The sequence below is a fragment of the Serinus canaria genome, chromosome 5 (assembly GCF_022539315.1).
Source record: "Serinus canaria isolate serCan28SL12 chromosome 5, serCan2020, whole genome shotgun sequence".
Lineage (NCBI taxonomy): Eukaryota > Metazoa > Chordata > Aves > Passeriformes > Fringillidae > Serinus > Serinus canaria.
The window spans coordinates 8,040,319-8,055,927 of record NC_066319.1 but is presented as its reverse complement, the minus strand read 5'-3'; the positions used below and the strand labels follow the sequence as shown (position 1 = coordinate 8,055,927).

Here is a 15,609-nt window from a genome sequence, read left to right as displayed (position 1 = left end):
TTGAGCATGAATTTCTCCTCCAAGTCCTCGCGGTGGTGCAGGTGTCCTTTGACTTGAACTTGGGCATGGAGAGAGCTTGGAAGCCTCCTGGTACTGGTAAGGATGTGGGGCTGATAGACCTGGTTGAAAAGAATTTGGCTTTATCCTGTGTGAAACCCTTCTCTAGTTTTACCATCCCTCATCAAAGATGAGGTGGGATGTCTCACTGTCATTTCAGGATGCAGGGAATTGTGAAAAGAAGCAGATTCATGGGGAAAAAACAGACAGGCAGAGCAGGCAATGTCCTCCCACTGCTTTTCGGTGTGATAGGAATGAGGAGGCTGACCAGTGAGCAGCTTTATTTTGTAAAAAGGAGTAGCTAAGAAAACACAGTAGTCCCAGCAGAGAGCTGCACATTAAATACCTCACCGTTGCTCTAACTGGGGCATTTGGATATTGCTGTAATATAAATATTAAATGCATTGACCAACGGTGGTTTTCCTCCAGCTGAAAGAGAGTTTAAATGTGTCTGAATCTCTGTGTGTCTCCAAGGGCTTGGATCTCACTGGTAAATGCAGCCAGTCCTAAGCTGGCATCACAGCAGGGAGTTTGGCTGTGCCTAAACATCCAAGAAAGCCTCGGATATGTTTCTCAATATGTTTATTGAGGCAGAAACAATCACACTGCACTTTCTGACTCCACACAAGGTGAATATTGCACTAACACCACAGTGCTAACACCATTCTGCATTTCAGAGGGGGAGAAGGCAGCGACTGATTGGCTGTGAGATCCCCAAAAGAAGTGTGTTGTCATCGCCACTCCCATCTTTCCAAGAATAATTTATACATTGGGACAAAATGAAGACCTGCAGATGATACTATTTTCATGGGTATGACAACTTATAGCATAGGGAAAACTGTCCTGGAGCCTAGGAAAGGACAAATTAAAAATACTTTTGGTTTCTTCCTCCTAAGTGGAATGAGTAAAAACAAAAGGGTTGGAGCAAAGTTCCCCTCCCAAATAAGGATATCTCTGAATGTGATCCAGTGTTGGTTCTATTTAAGGGATAAGCAGTCTTGAATTGATTCAGATGCTTCTGAACCCATACCCAGCACCTTGTGAGTCCAGCTGAGTTATTCATGGCACACTAGTGCTGTTCAGGAATGACAGTGTCACCATTCCTCACTGCAAAGGGTTGGTTTGATGCTTGATACAATTCAAACCAGCCCCTCACACCATTTTGGTAGATAGGGATGGGAGTGAAGCACCTGCACTGCTGTTTTCTCCTCTCTCACAGGTATTCAGAGATCCTGCTAGGGGGGAAGGTTTGGAGAAAAGCTATGGAGACACTACAGGATGGGGATAAAATCCCAAAGGTTACAGGTTGAGGGGATGGATGCTGTGGTCAGATTCACCATGGAATTGTTTTTGGAGACTGCTGCAAATCACAGAAACCTCGTTCTCCAGAGCATTCTCCAAGGAGTGCTCTGTGCCACATGCAAGCCTGAGGTTCTGGAGTTCACTCCATGCCCAGACTCCTACTTCCAAACATGCTAAAGTCTTGCAGGGATCTTCAGGCACCCATCAGCATCAGCTGTCATGTTCCTCAGTGGTCAGGGCTTGGGTGAGAACATGCACAGTGTCACCATTTAGCTCCCATTTGACAGGAACAATGTTAAGAGTGTTGCACCAGGAAAAGATTAAAGAGATTAAAATGACACAGCCACATATTGAAATCAAATGACTTTTAAAGTCTGATGGCTTTCTTCTTTCCTGCTCCCAGTCATGGTAATGCTGTAGGATCCTGTGAATTGAGGTTTATTCTCTGTTCTGTGGGGTGAAGTGATGCTGGGGAGTGGGGGTGCTGTAGCCCAGAACCCAGTGCCAGTTATCTCTGGAAATCTGCAGTTTGCACACAGATATCTAAAAGATATCTATCTATCTATCTATCTATCTATCTATCTATCTATCTATCTATCTATCTATCTATCTATCTATCTATCTGTCTATCTATCTATCTATAATCTATCTATCTAATTACAAAATGCAAAATAGAAATGCTACTACTGTCAGATACGAGGCACAGCTTCCTTTTGTACCCGCATCTTTTACCCTATAGCAAGCTGGAGGTGGTTTTCTCTTTTTTCTGCTTAGAAAACGGATTTTCAATCCATTCCTCTCCCTGAAAGTGAGATCAATACAACTATTGTTAAGAAAACTCCCTTTCCTAATAATACAGCAGCCAGTTTTTCTAGTATGAAAATGTTTTATTTATAAATATCTCTTAATTACATCATACACTGCAATGTACTGAGCTGGTGGAATTTTACTGGAGATTTTGGCATTGCTCATGTGTGTGAAATACAAAGCTGTGTTTTGTATCAGGTACATACAGGCAATGTGTGTATTTGTGATTGCGATATGTGTGGAAACTGACCATGGGACAGTTATAAAGACGAATTCTAATAATAACTGAGAAAAGTAAAGCATGGAAGAAGGCCTTTGAACCTATCCTTTGTTTGCAATTAACCTTATAAGTCTTAAGTTGATTTAGGAGCATGTGAATTAAAGCTTTAAGGATGTTGCTTTTTGACAGGAACTTTCTCCTTGTAGTTAAGCCTTAAAGAGTTTTGCAATAATAACCTTTAGAAGAATAATTTTAGAATATTGCTTGTAGTAAGGATCTTTTGAAACTATAGCTTTAGAATATATAAAAAGGAAACATGCAGCTTGAGAAAGGAAGATGGACATCAACTCAAGGACTAATAGTTTTGACCAAGGGAAGCTGGACATCACTGTTATGAGGTTTATAGCCCTTGCAATCAAAAGGTGGACGCACATCTGCGGAACTGGACCTCACCAGATGGGATACTCCCTTCTTTAGGAAACCAGACCACCACCACCTGGAAGGCTCCTTTTGGGATGCACATCCTGAGAAAAACTAAATCACAATAGTGTATAGAATTGTGATGTAAAAATTTGGAATAGAAACTGCTGATGAGTAAAAATTGGAATAGAAACTGCTGAGAAAGCTTATGAGTACCCCTATAAATACCTGTAAGCCCCAAATATCGGAGTGCACTTGGAGGGAAACTGCCCCACTGTACCCAGCGCTGTGTTGCTCATACTTTACCATATTAATTAATAAATTGATTGCTGCTTGAATATTGGTCTAGTCAAGCTTCTTATTTATAACGTGTAAACGTAACAAACTAAAGGAGAGTCTAAACTGGAACGAAGGCCTTGGGGCAAGGGCTTTAAACTAAAGGAAGGTGAGTTTAGAGTAGACATTAGGAAGAAATTCTCTCCTGTGAGGGTGGTGGTGAGGCGCTTGCACAGCTAAGCAGTTAATAAATACGTGGTAATGTGTAGGGAGACGCATGTCTGGCTTGTAGGTCCCCGCTTCGCCACAAAAAAATGGGAAAAAAATTTGGGAATCCCGGAAGCTCACGCGGCCTCCGGCCCCCAGCGCCACAGTGGGGGAGGCGGGCGGTCCTCCGCGCCGGCAGGGGGCGCTGCGGCGGGGGCAGAGCCGCTCCCGGTGGGCGCGGCCGGGTCTCGGGGCCGCAGAGGCGGCGGCGACGGAGCCGCGTCGGGGCTGAGGGGGCTCGGCGGGCTCGGGGGCCGCGGCCGCCCCTCCGCCGCCCCGCAGGTGAGTGCGGACATCGCGGCCGCGGCAAAACCCCTGCCCTCCGCCGGCAGGCCCGCCCGGGCCTCGGCCGGTGCCAGCCCGCCCCGCGGAAGCCCTGAGGGGGAAGGCGGGGGAGGTGGGGGGTCGTGCACTCCCATTGCCGGGCGCCGATGGAGCCGGGCAGGAGGGGCTGGAAATGTGCGAAAGGGTGGAAATGACTGTTTGGGGTTCTCTACGCCTCACATGCACCTGCACTGCTCTGATCTGCAGTTTCTCCACTGGGTCACTCTTACAAAATAATGCTTCCCTTGTATTATATATATATTTATATATAATGTATTTAGTATGGAAAATAAGTAGCAATTCATATTAATATTTAAATGTGGTCAGTGTGACTAAGAGATCGTGTTTATAACAGGTTCAAGTAATAGCTATATGATGTCTCAATATATTTTTACAGGGTGTGTGTGGTTTGGTTAACACTGCTTCAGTTTGTGCTGTGTATTGTATGTTCGTGCAGATTTTGGCCAAGGTTTTGTCCAGGAGCTTTTAGTTCATATATGACATAGATTTCTTGAAAACAAATTTAATTTGTTTAGCAAAAGAACCAGCATCTTGGTGGGTAAAAGGAAAAGTGTGCATGTACTAGGAGAAAACAAATAAAAATGGTTTTCTTACAGTGGATCTGTTGCCAACACCAAATGATTTCGGGGAATGGGTTTAAAATACTATTAGGCTTAGCTGAGTTGTTACACAGTTTGTCTTTCTGCTGTAGGCCTGTGCAGAGAGGATGGAGGCGCCTGCCATCACCTTCCTCAGCAGTGAGAGCTGGAATGAGCTGCTGCCCAAATCTGTCATGTGCTCCTGGTGCTGGGCCCTGTGGTCCCCTGACTCAGGGGACTGAGGAGGCTGGAAAGTGTCCAGATGAATAATACAAGATTAGGGGTTTTTTTAGCTGGATTTGGCTGCAGCTGGTAGAGGATAAGTTAGGAAGGCAAAGCTGCCACTGGGGCTTTTCTTTTTGGTAACATTCTGTTGTGATCAGAGCTGAAACCTCAGTTGTACTTCGAGCATTTGGAGAAAGTTGCTTTGTAAAATTAAGCAGCATCTGTTGTGTCTCATGGAAGTTGTGGAAGATAAAGAGTTGAGGGATTGCAGCTTTAACTAAAGATTGTAGCTTTAACTTGCTGTCTGTACCCCAGAAAAAAAGCAAACCCCATCCTTGGTAGATTTCATGCCAGGTAGGAAAAACCTGATCAGTTTTTTTTCCCAGCTTGATTTGGAAAACTTGTCAGTGTTTAATGTCACTGATGTAAATAATGAAACACCAGGAAGGAGCAGTTGAGGTATTTGGGTAGGAATGCTGGCAGATGAGACCAGCAAAATGATTCTGTCAGTCAGAGCTGGAAATGAGCTGAAATATTTACAAATGCACCACCATGTTCCATCTAGTGAGTCATTCTGGCCTCTTTGTACCTGGGTAACCCTTTGGTATGCCTGGAAGTGAGCTTTTCACTGGGAACAGGTTTGGTGTTACAGCTCTGCAGCAATTATGAGAGGAGGGTTTATTTACAGGTTCTGCAATTCCCATCCCCACACCCATGGCTCATTTGATTTTAATGTTGGGAGAGATCCTTAGGAGGATCCAGTCTGGAATTGTAGGTGATGTGGGTTGCAGTCTGTGATTCCTGTGTTCAGCTTTGGAGTGATGAACTGCTTTAAAGGCAGCCCCTGATATCAGGCTGCATTCTTTCAAAGATAAGCTGTGTGCTAGTGCTTACTATGACCTGCTTTCCAAACTCAGGCCTGCTCTGTGGATGTGTGGTTCACAAGTCTGTAATAAGAATGGGAAGGACACATGATTTTCCTCTGGGTGTTGCTAATTGAGAGTGACAATTACTGAGCAGGTGCAGTGCTGGTTGTACTTTTCAGATAGGCAGCAGTCACAGTAATTCAAGCAGTTTGATGTTATTTAATGGTTTTAGCCTTAATGTGTGATTTTTTTAGAAATCTGTGTCAATATAATCCCTGCTTTCCTGCAGTGACAGGCATTGCAGTGTTTAAGGTCAGGTTAAATATTAGCAAACTATATGTGGTTTGTGTCTTCTATTTATATGTTGGAGAGGCAGCTGTGCAGAATAATACTTCTTGGCATTTACTCTTTAAAGACTTCTCTGAATTATTTTTGGAAGTATTGGCATTTTACTGACTGACAGTTTTTAGAAAAGGCACGTTATGCATATTTTGTACATAATGAGAAGTGTTACTTCTCAACAACTGGTGGTATAGTGGAGATCAGAGGTGCTGTCAGAACCGAGCAAATCACTCTCAAGCATTTTATAAGGAGATACATAGAAGTATGAATTAATTACAGTTGTTTGAGTCCCTGATACTTACTGCGGTATTATTTCATTTATTTTTCTGCAGCCATCGTGGAACTATGTGGAAATGGGGTAGTGGAGATGATTCTCCTTCCAAAACAGCAGTAAGTACTGAATTACTATTAATATCCTTTTAAGACTCTCTGACACAGAGAATCTTTCATTTTTTATACACTAACTTTATGTATTTTCCCTTTTATAAAGCAGTTGTTTGACTAGTTTTACCATGATTGTTCTAGGACTCTAAAAGTTGTGTTGTGTCCTTGTTTCTTATCTCCTTGATGTTTAATCTCTCGTGCCTTCCACAGCTGTTGTGTTTGTCCTCACTCTGCTTATCCTGCCTTAAGGAAACATCTGTAGGAGTTACATAAGCTCCATCCTCAGGGTATCTTTGGGTTGAGTAGGTTCAATATCAATATTTTATGGGTATTTATTTTACTTAGCAGCACTGCTGGCTGTCACAACACAAATCAAGGGAATGAGGAAGTTCAGGTGTTCATACCTAGAGTGCTTGGTTGGTTTTGCTGTATTTCAAGCCAATATTGCTAAAGCAGCTCATAAGGTTTAGAATTCCATGAAGCCTGGTAAAACCAGCCTACTGTAAGTATATATAACCCATGGAAGCTTTAGCATTGCATTTGCTGACCGTTGTAATCAAGTGGGACACAAAGTGCAGGCATGTGAGGAGCAGTGCAGTGTGCCCCATTTGGCTTTTGGGAGGCACCCTGGATCTCCCCAGGCTGAACATTCCCTGGGTCGCCACAGGCTGCAGCCTCCGGGGACGTGGGAAGCGCGGCGGTGACGGATCTGACGGAGCAGCTGACGAGCACTGAGCAGCTGCTTGCACAGCTCAAGGAGCTTGTCAGGGAGAAGGATGCTGAGCTCCGGAGCAAAGATCTTCAGTTAAAGGTACTGAGCATGTGTTCATGTCATAACCATTGTTTAAAATCCCCCTTCGGTCCTTTTTGTCATGTTTTGCAAGCTTCTGGTCTGTTACAGCAGCTCTGGGAGGGTGACAAGGAGCTATTTTGGGCTCTGGACATTGCTGCTTGTTCCCATCGTGTGTCCTGTTCCAGGACTGAGCTGGAAGGAATTTATATCTAATATCCTGAAGGCTTTTTCTGGGCCTTGTTACTCTTTTTAAAAAAGTTGTAAGATTGATCTCTTCCTAGGAGAGATTTCTTTCTGCTGTTTTTATCTGTGGATGTGAAGAGCCAGATGTTAAAATACTGCATGTTTTAAAACTCATTGTATATTGAGTTCTCTAAAAAAAAAGAATTAAGATTTTACATTTTAGACATCATGAAGGTGTCTGTCTTTTGTATTTTATGAAAAAATAATTCTTCTTCATTAAAAAGTCAAGCCTAGAATTTGTATTGCTATGAAAAAAATAGGGAAATGTATATAATAAGGTTTTGAATTCTATACAGTAATAATCACCATGAGCAGAAAGTTTAGATAAAGAAGAGAATATTTAAATAATGAAAATGAAACGTATTGTCTCTTCAGGGAAGACATTTTTTGTTAATCCCTTCATATTTCTCCCTCTCTCATTTTTTTTTTAATGGAAGAATTGAAGGAGGCAGTTGTCCGTGTAGCTAATTTAGTCTGTCATGACTTTGATGTTTGTAGGAGGAGAAGGAATCTGCTGATGCCAAACTTTCCAAGCTGAAGCTGCAGAACAAAGCCAAGGTTGCATCATTAACCTCACAGCTGGAAGAACTTAAGAAGCAGTTACCAGTGGCAGGAGGCTTAGAGGCCAAAGCAGAACCAAAAAAGGTAAGGTGTTCTGATATTTGAAAGCAGATACAATTTCTGGCGTGCTGTAGGCTATTTTCCATGCTGGACTCAATGGGGAAATTCAAATTTTGGGCTGAGTCAGGTTAGGATCAAGGTAGACTGAGTGGGTGCTGTCAATTCATGTGTGTTTCTATTTAGTTCTTTAATTTTTCAATAGAAATACAGAAAATTGCACATTCCCTTCAAATTGTTTTAGTAAAAATTTCTCACTCCTTTATCCTATTAGCAACTCAAAGTTTTGACACATGTAAATCAGGCAGATAAGGTTTGGAGAAGAAATGAAAACAAAACCTCTCTTTTTCCTTAGGAAATGTATAACTGTCCTTACTACCAAAATGTAAATTAGGTGCTGGAAAGTGACAGGTGTTTTACTGTTAACAAGAGAGTCTCCGATCTGTTTGTAGTAACACAGTTGTGCACGTAGACTTGTATTTCTTCAGAGTAGGTGTTCATATAGCTTCTAAAATAACTTTAGTGAGGCTTTAGTTTTTCATTGAAATTTGTATTTTAAAGCTGTGCTGGAAGGGAAAGGTAACAATCAGTTTGTTGCAGTCCCTAGTTTTCCACAAAAATGTGCAGTAACTATTTATTCTTCTGATCTTTTTTTAGCTGACAAAACATGCTTAGAAATTGATTCCTTGTAATGGCAGATAATTTCTATAAAACAGCAATTACAACTGGGAAAATTCTGATTAAAAACATGCTTAGGAATGGTTGAATTTACATTTTTTTTCCCCCAGTAGTCCTGTTTTCCCTCTGATATGTATGAACTATACTTGCCAGATTGAGTTTCAATTGCCAGAAGAAGTGAATCTTCTTGCTGCACATTCCAGTCCACTTTTTAGCAGTAATTATCATGAATAACTTAAATACAAAGACTTTTATAAGCTTAATACAAACTCTGTGCCAGCTTCTACATGGAATATGAAATATAGAAGAGAACTGAAACAGAGTCTGTGAGTAAAGTCTGCTTTTTTCACCAATATTATCAGACTAAGTAGAGGTACAGAATCCTGGAGTTGCTTGTTCAATTCAAACCTCCCCGTTTTTGCAGGCATCAAAGGATGGAGACCAGGAAAATGCTGCAGCAAATCGAGGGAAAATATTAGTGCTGAGAAGGAGAATTGAAGAGCTGGAATCCCAGATCACACAAAAAAATGAAGAGTTACAGAAAAAGGTGGTGTTTTGTATAACATGACTCTTTACCTTTGTGGTGTAGGTTTATGTTTGAATATGTTTATTTAAGTACACATTTAATTCTGTGGTACTGAACAGCCATTCTGGGAGTTTTCTGTTGAGGAATTGTTATGTTACAGCCTCAGCAAAGGCAGTGAGAATTCTGTCATTGTGCTTTCACAAGGGAATCCTAGGTGAATGGAGAAGGATACATGAAGATGTGCTCTCTGGGTCAATGTTGTATTTAAATCTTGCATTTTGAACAAAAGTACTGGTTTGTTTCAATTTTCCTCATTGAAAAAATAGGTCATAACAGGAGGAAATGTTAGCAAGGGCAGATTTCATGTTATGGTGTTTTGTGGACATAACTTCGCTGGGGATGGGGGCAGGACTGGGAATGCTGTGGAGTTTGAGAGAGAAAGGTTCAGTAAATAATGATTAGACTTCAAACAGAACCAGTTATACATCTGATTGTAATTTTTGGAGTACTCTAACACAGGCAGCGAGGAAATGATGCAGACCAATCTTCTGTGCTGGAAATGGAAGCACAGAGCACAAACAATTCTGCCTTTTCACCTCAGGATGCTGAGCTGGAGGTGCAGCGTGGCCGTGGGGCTGACATGGATGCCATGCTGGCAGAGAAGGAGAAGAGGCTGGCTGAAAGGGATGCTTACATCAGGGATTTGCAGGTGGCCTGTGGATCCAGTGATGCTGCCAATGAAATCTTCCTGTCCAATGAAGAGTTGAAGGTATGTTAGCAGCTCAGTTATAAAATGTCTGTAGAGCTTTCAAGGAATTGTGATATATTATGTAGTCAGTCTCTCTCTGAAATACAGTTAATTCATGTGACTAAAAATTCTTTATTGACTATCTTAATTTATATATATTTACTTGCTTAACTTGTTCTTACCAGGGAGAGGCTTCATGATTGCTGTATCATTTTTCTGCTAATTGTCTTTTGGTTTGCATTGTAAAGAACCAGCTGGCAGCTAAAGAGTCATCACTGCAAAGCATGGAGATTCTTGTGCAGAACCTTACCAAGAAGGTGGGAGACAGTGAGGAAAAATGCAGCTTGTTCCAGGAGCAGATTGAGAGTCTGAAAAACATTCAAAGCAAGGAAAGAGAGCATTTCCAAGGAAAAGAAGCTAAATACATGGAAAATGTAAGTAAATGCAGGATTCCAAAATTCCAAATTTCAGGATATCCAGTTCTTAGGAAAAGTAGAATACAGGTGTTTGAGGAGGAGGCTGCCATTTGGGCTTAGTTGTTAGAACTTGCTAGGAATGAACATAAGTAACTAATTAGTGTATTTAATGTTGCTGGAAGCAAAATTCAGACTTAATTTGGAATCCGTTACCTTTCTGTACATTTAGTTAGACAGTTCAGTGTGGTTTTACTATAGTTTGTGGACTGGTTTAATATTTATTTTCTTTTTGGTTTTAGATACGTCTGTTTCAAAATATTATTCAGGAAAAGGAAAAGGAGCTGGAAGCACAGAGGGAAAAACATGAGCAGGAGCTTTTTAGATTAGCTGCTAAATCTGATGCAAGTGCTGACCTAGAACAGGTATGTTGCTCTGGAAACTCAGCAGCTTGAACTGGGAGTCGTGTAATTACTAAACTCTATGACACAGTTCAAGTGTCTGGTTGGGAGAATAAAAATAAGTTTTTTATAGATTGCTTGATTATTTAACTTTTTATTTTTTGTAGCTACTAAAGGCTTTGAAACAGAAGCTCCATGAAAAGGAAGAAGTCATGCTGGGAAGGACACAGGTGATTGATGTCTTGCAAAAGGAGCTGGATGCTAAGGACCAGCAGTTGAAAGTAAGAAGTGCCATAAGTAGGAGTACAGGTGTAATGTTTGACAATGGTAGGAAAAATACTTTGCAATGAAATTATTAATGTTTTTTGTGCTGTTTTTTTTTTCTTTTCAAACAGGAGATTAATGAAAACCTGAAACGCCTTCTGTCTGAAAAAGAAAACCTCCAGTCTAAACTGGATGCTGAGAAACATGTAATGAGAGCCCAATTAAAAGACATGATGGAGAAACATGAGCTTGAAATAACAAAAGTTAAGGCGAAATACAATGCTGAACTGCATGAAATTCAAGAGAAACATGAAACTGAGCTGCAAGAGAAAGACCAGGCCCTGGTTCAACTTCAGAAACAAGTGGCAGAGTTAAGTGCGGGTGGACAGAGTAACTCCAAAGAAGTCAAAGATCTGGAATCTATAACCAAAGAGAAGATGGAAGAATTGGAAGGTATCCTATTTAAACAGTTGTCACTGACAGTATTAAAGGTTTCTTTGCCCCAGACTTCTACGTGTTTTGAACCAATTTCATACTCACTGCAATCAGAACTACATGAAATTACTGCCACAGTAATTAAAGGGATCAAGTACTATAATAATGAGGGTTAGAGGATTACCAAGATAATCACATGAGCTGTAAATTTGTCACTGTGTCTGATTCTTATGTTTTTCTGTAAATGCTGTTGTCTTGTGTGTATAAGTTCCAGTTGCTGAAGGAATTACACACAAGGTTTGTGTTAATAATCTCTCTACAGTTTTAAATAATTCCTGCTTTTTGTTTCTTAGTCCAAGTGAAATTGAAAACAGAAGAGGCCAGCAAATCTGAAGCCAAGTTTTTGAAAATGAAGGCTTGGTCTAAATCAAGAATCAAACAGCTGGAGGATGAACTGAAAAATGTATGTATAGCTTTGTGTCTAAGGCTCTGTGTCTTGCTCCAACTACTGTGCTTGGAGTTTGGATTGGGAAGAAGTAAACTGTGGCATAAATAGAATATCAAAATAGTTTACTTTAAGGTAAATTATTTTTAATTTTATTCAAAACTTGAATTAAGGTATGAAAATGGAATGGACATAAAGTGTTGATACAAGATGTGGTTTAAATAAAAAATAGTACAAATGCGTTACCAGCATTCAGGAGTAAATTTGTTAGAGAGAGCTGCTGTATTGCACTTTAAATATTAGAAAAACAGCTATTCTAGATACTACTAAAGAATAAAAAAAAAAAAGGACTTTGCTGTGATTTTGCTGTTTGAAACCCCCATAACTGTATTTTCTTTCAGTTTTCCTCAAAAAACAGTGATGTATCTGCCTTAAGCAATCGTGTGTCAGAATTAGAAGTTGAAAATGAAGAACTACAGTCAAAACTGCAGTCATTGCATGAAATTGGAACTCAGAATGGTAAAAGAAAATCTTTTGCAGATGATCCAAAGTAAAGAGACAAAAATAAATTATTTGTGTCCTCATGAACCATATTTATGTTTTTGTAGAAGAACTGCTGAAAAAGCTCGAGCTCTATGAAGAGCAGCAGAGGAAACTGCAGGCTGATCTCGACCAAGTTACAAAGAGAGCAGCTTCACAGGTTGACTTGAAAATTGATTTGCATGAGTTATTGATTAATGGTGCTAATTAGACCTTGAAAAGTGTGTCAGCTGGATTTTGGAGTTATAATTCATTTATTGATAGATGGAATTGTCAATGGCTATTCAGTTGGAGAACACAATGACAGGTTTTGAATTACTCAAAAAGATTGATTTCTACCTACTTTGCACACACTTTAAATTACATTTTTCCAAGTAGATTGTTGTTTATTTAGTTATGCTTAACGTGAGTTGTCAAAGTGTGGCTGTTATTTTGTAGACAAAATATTTTTAATGCTTTATGAATTCATGGGACTTGTTTTTCACATAATCTACAATATCTACAATCTTCATTTACCAATTTCATAGATTGTTATTTAAGTTAAATTGTGAATTATTGTGGTTTGCCAACTTAAAATGTATTTACATTTGCAGAGGTGTGGTAAATTTATTTTAACACAGAATTTCTCTTGTTAGGCCAGTGAATCAGGTAGTGTGGATGAACTGCAGAGTCAGCTCTTGGAATGGCAGGAAAATGTCCCAGAGTCAGAGGAGTCCCGGGATCAAGTTCAAGAAGAGAAATCTGCCCTGGCCTTGAGAATGGCTCAGATTGAGGAGGACAGAGAAGGTGAATTATTTTATTTCCAGTACAACAATCCTGTTTTTATAGATCTGTGTCTGTCTGTTGTGCTTCAGACCAAATTGATCGCATATCACCATGACTCATTTCTGTAGTCATAAAATATGTATAGTTAGTGAAATTGCTGAAATTTGCAATTTCTGCTTTTTCCTATTCCCTCGAGTTTGTTTTTCATATATTCATCTTGTTTTATTTAATTTTTATTAAGTAGATGTGCTGTTCTGTTTGCTATTTGAGCTGCTGCTTTGTAAGACTGCTTGACAGGCTTATTGTCTGCATATGATAAATGATAAAAATGATTAAAAAATATTTTATCAATGATAAATAGTTCCCCATTTATTAAAATATTAAAGCTGCCTGCATAGAGAACTGGTGAAAGTGTGGGGGACTATAGTGTTGGTTTGAATTAGAGGAATGAAGGTGGTGCTTAAGCAAAATGTACCTGACGTGGAGTTTCTCTTTAGGAAATGTCTCATTAATTCTGTTTAGGTTATTTAGTGATCTGTTAGTAGTTGCCACTTGTATAGACCAGGTGAATAATGCTCATTGGCAGTGGCTTGGAGGTGGTTAAAATATCAAATTACCTACAGAAAATAGCATTTCAAGTAATGTCAGATTTTAGAGCTTGCTAAATTATTAATTAATTAGCTGATGAGAAACTGAAGTAGCTTCTATTAAAACTTATGAAAGTCTGCTTAAATTTTAGATAGCTTTTACAGCTCTTCCCATGCCATCTGAACTAAATGACCATTTTTGTCCCCTTAGTTAACTGTGTGGGGAATAATGGCAGGCTTTAATGCACAGGACCTCCCATCATAATTAATCAAGTTAGTTAATTAGAACCTTCTCTTTTCAACATGCAGCTAAATTATTTTTCATTTCCATGATCCATTTGAAAGTTCAGTGTGTAAGCACAGAAATGTTTTAAGGATTACGTCTCTTCTTTTTGAAGGATTTATGCTTTGGTATTGAAAGGGAATAATACCTCTCCATCAAATCTACCTGTTAGCACATCTGTGCTGGCCACAGAGCCACATGCAATATTAATAACACTTGTAAAATTTCCTCTGCCTCAGTCCAGGTTTAATTTTGCATTTTTTTTTCCCCTTGGGAATAGCATGATCTTTCTGTTTCTTTTTTTCCTGCCGTTCCACCTGGTGAGCCCTGAGCGTCCCTTCCCCCTCCACTCCTACCCTCCACTGCGATCTGGGCAGCCAGGGAGAACAGTTTCCCATCAGTTTTGTGCATGCAGGTTCCTGCAGCAATGGCCCTATGGAATGTACTGTTGCTGATTTCTCCTGCTCTTGCTTCTTCTGGAGAAAATTGCCAACAGTACCTTGCAAGGTCTGCCATTGATGGTTTGTGGATTTTAGCAATATGTGTAACCACTGCTGGGTTTTAACTTCAGTTTCTCCTGCCTTGCACTACCTGTTTCTTCGTTTCTTCTTTTATATTAATGAAGTCATCTTCATTTTTTCCCTGTAGTAACAGCTGACTCCATATTTATGTTTTATCTAGAGACAGATTTATTGGCTTGTGACAAGTGGTTGTGACTAAGAGAGAATTCTTAGTACGATCTGAAATTCAGTAGTGTTTAAAAAAAATAATATTCCATCCCATAAATTGCTAAACTTGCATGCATTAATATTAGCTACCACTTTTTTAAGCCGTATGTAAGTAATATGTAGCATCAGTAGTGACTCAGGGAAGTACAGACACATCATAATTTGTTATATGCAGTGTGTATCTGAAAAAAGGTGTTCTGGGAAGTTTTTAAGGTTTTTATGTTAGATAATTGCAAATGAAAAGCTTCCTAAGCTGCTGTAAAAATTAGAAAATATATTTACTTACTAATTGTTCTTAAAGCAATTTAAAGCTTTAAAGCTCAATTTAAATTGAGCTTTAAAGCTCAATTTAACTGGAAGTGTTTTATCACTTGTCTGAATGTGCTAAATCATTCTAAAGCTCCAATTTCTATCCTTCCATTATTCTTGTCACAGTTGTAATTTCATTGTTTTTTTCACCATCAGATACTTAGGAGCCTAAATATGTTGGGCTCCTATATTAGAGTGTCAGAGGAGGGGTTAAATTTTTACCTGGAATAGATCTTGTTCTTTGACCCCCTTAACTCCCAGTTCTGGTCAACAGAGGTTTAAGGCCTGGTATCAAAATTTGGCATTTAATTTTACAGCCTTGAAAAAGTGTGTATAATGAGAAAAAAAATGTAGAGTCTAGAAAATACACAAGGGTGTCTAAAACACTTATGAATTGACAGTGTAAGAAGCCAAAGTGTAATTGAAATCAGAAGTATAATCCAATTTATCAATTCCACTTGAAAAGGGTAATTTTTTTTTCTTTACCTTTTTTCCCCACTAATCTTTTCTGACAAGACATTAGGGGTGTAATTTTGGAATATTTCAGGAAGAATTTAAATCTAGCAGGTTCTGTGGAATTGTGAGTTAAGGAAATCTGTGGTATAAGAAATCCTTGGCCAACTCAAATGAAAGCAAGGTATTCCTTATGGGGCTGAATCTCCAAATAGTTCCTGGTGTTGACCTCACAGATGCATTGACATAAATTCTCTGAGTTTTGTGTGCTGTGAGGACAACTGTGGATTC

At 39.5% G+C, this 15,609-nt stretch overlaps 2 protein-coding genes across 5 annotated transcripts in view; one reads left to right on the top strand and one right to left on the bottom strand.

Moving 5' to 3' along the window:
• PPFIA1 (PTPRF interacting protein alpha 1) overlaps nt 1-15,609 on the bottom strand; it is a 503,873-nt gene that overhangs the window by 70,879 nt on the left and 417,385 nt on the right. The gene's annotated exons all lie outside the window — the stretch shown is intronic.
• The window catches only part of LOC103822222 (golgin subfamily B member 1-like), a 34,277-nt gene continuing 22,177 nt past the window's right edge, over nt 3,510-15,609 (top strand). For all 4 annotated transcript variants that reach the window (XM_050975041.1, XM_050975043.1, XM_050975042.1 and 1 more), the window contains exons 1-14: nt 3,510-3,631; nt 6,038-6,095; nt 6,757-6,900; nt 7,624-7,770; nt 8,846-8,968; nt 9,549-9,716; nt 9,944-10,129; nt 10,411-10,533; nt 10,677-10,790; nt 10,905-11,226; nt 11,562-11,671; nt 12,055-12,172; nt 12,262-12,353; nt 12,829-12,979. In XM_050975041.1, the coding sequence (XP_050830998.1) occupies nt 6,051-6,095; nt 6,757-6,900; nt 7,624-7,770; nt 8,846-8,968; nt 9,549-9,716; nt 9,944-10,129; nt 10,411-10,533; nt 10,677-10,790; nt 10,905-11,226; nt 11,562-11,671; nt 12,055-12,172; nt 12,262-12,353; nt 12,829-12,979 (1,843 nt within the window). In that variant the 5' untranslated portion in view covers nt 3,510-3,631; nt 6,038-6,050. The remainder of the gene's footprint in view (nt 3,632-6,037; nt 6,096-6,756; nt 6,901-7,623; nt 7,771-8,845; nt 8,969-9,548; nt 9,717-9,943; nt 10,130-10,410; nt 10,534-10,676; nt 10,791-10,904; nt 11,227-11,561; nt 11,672-12,054; nt 12,173-12,261; nt 12,354-12,828; nt 12,980-15,609) is intronic.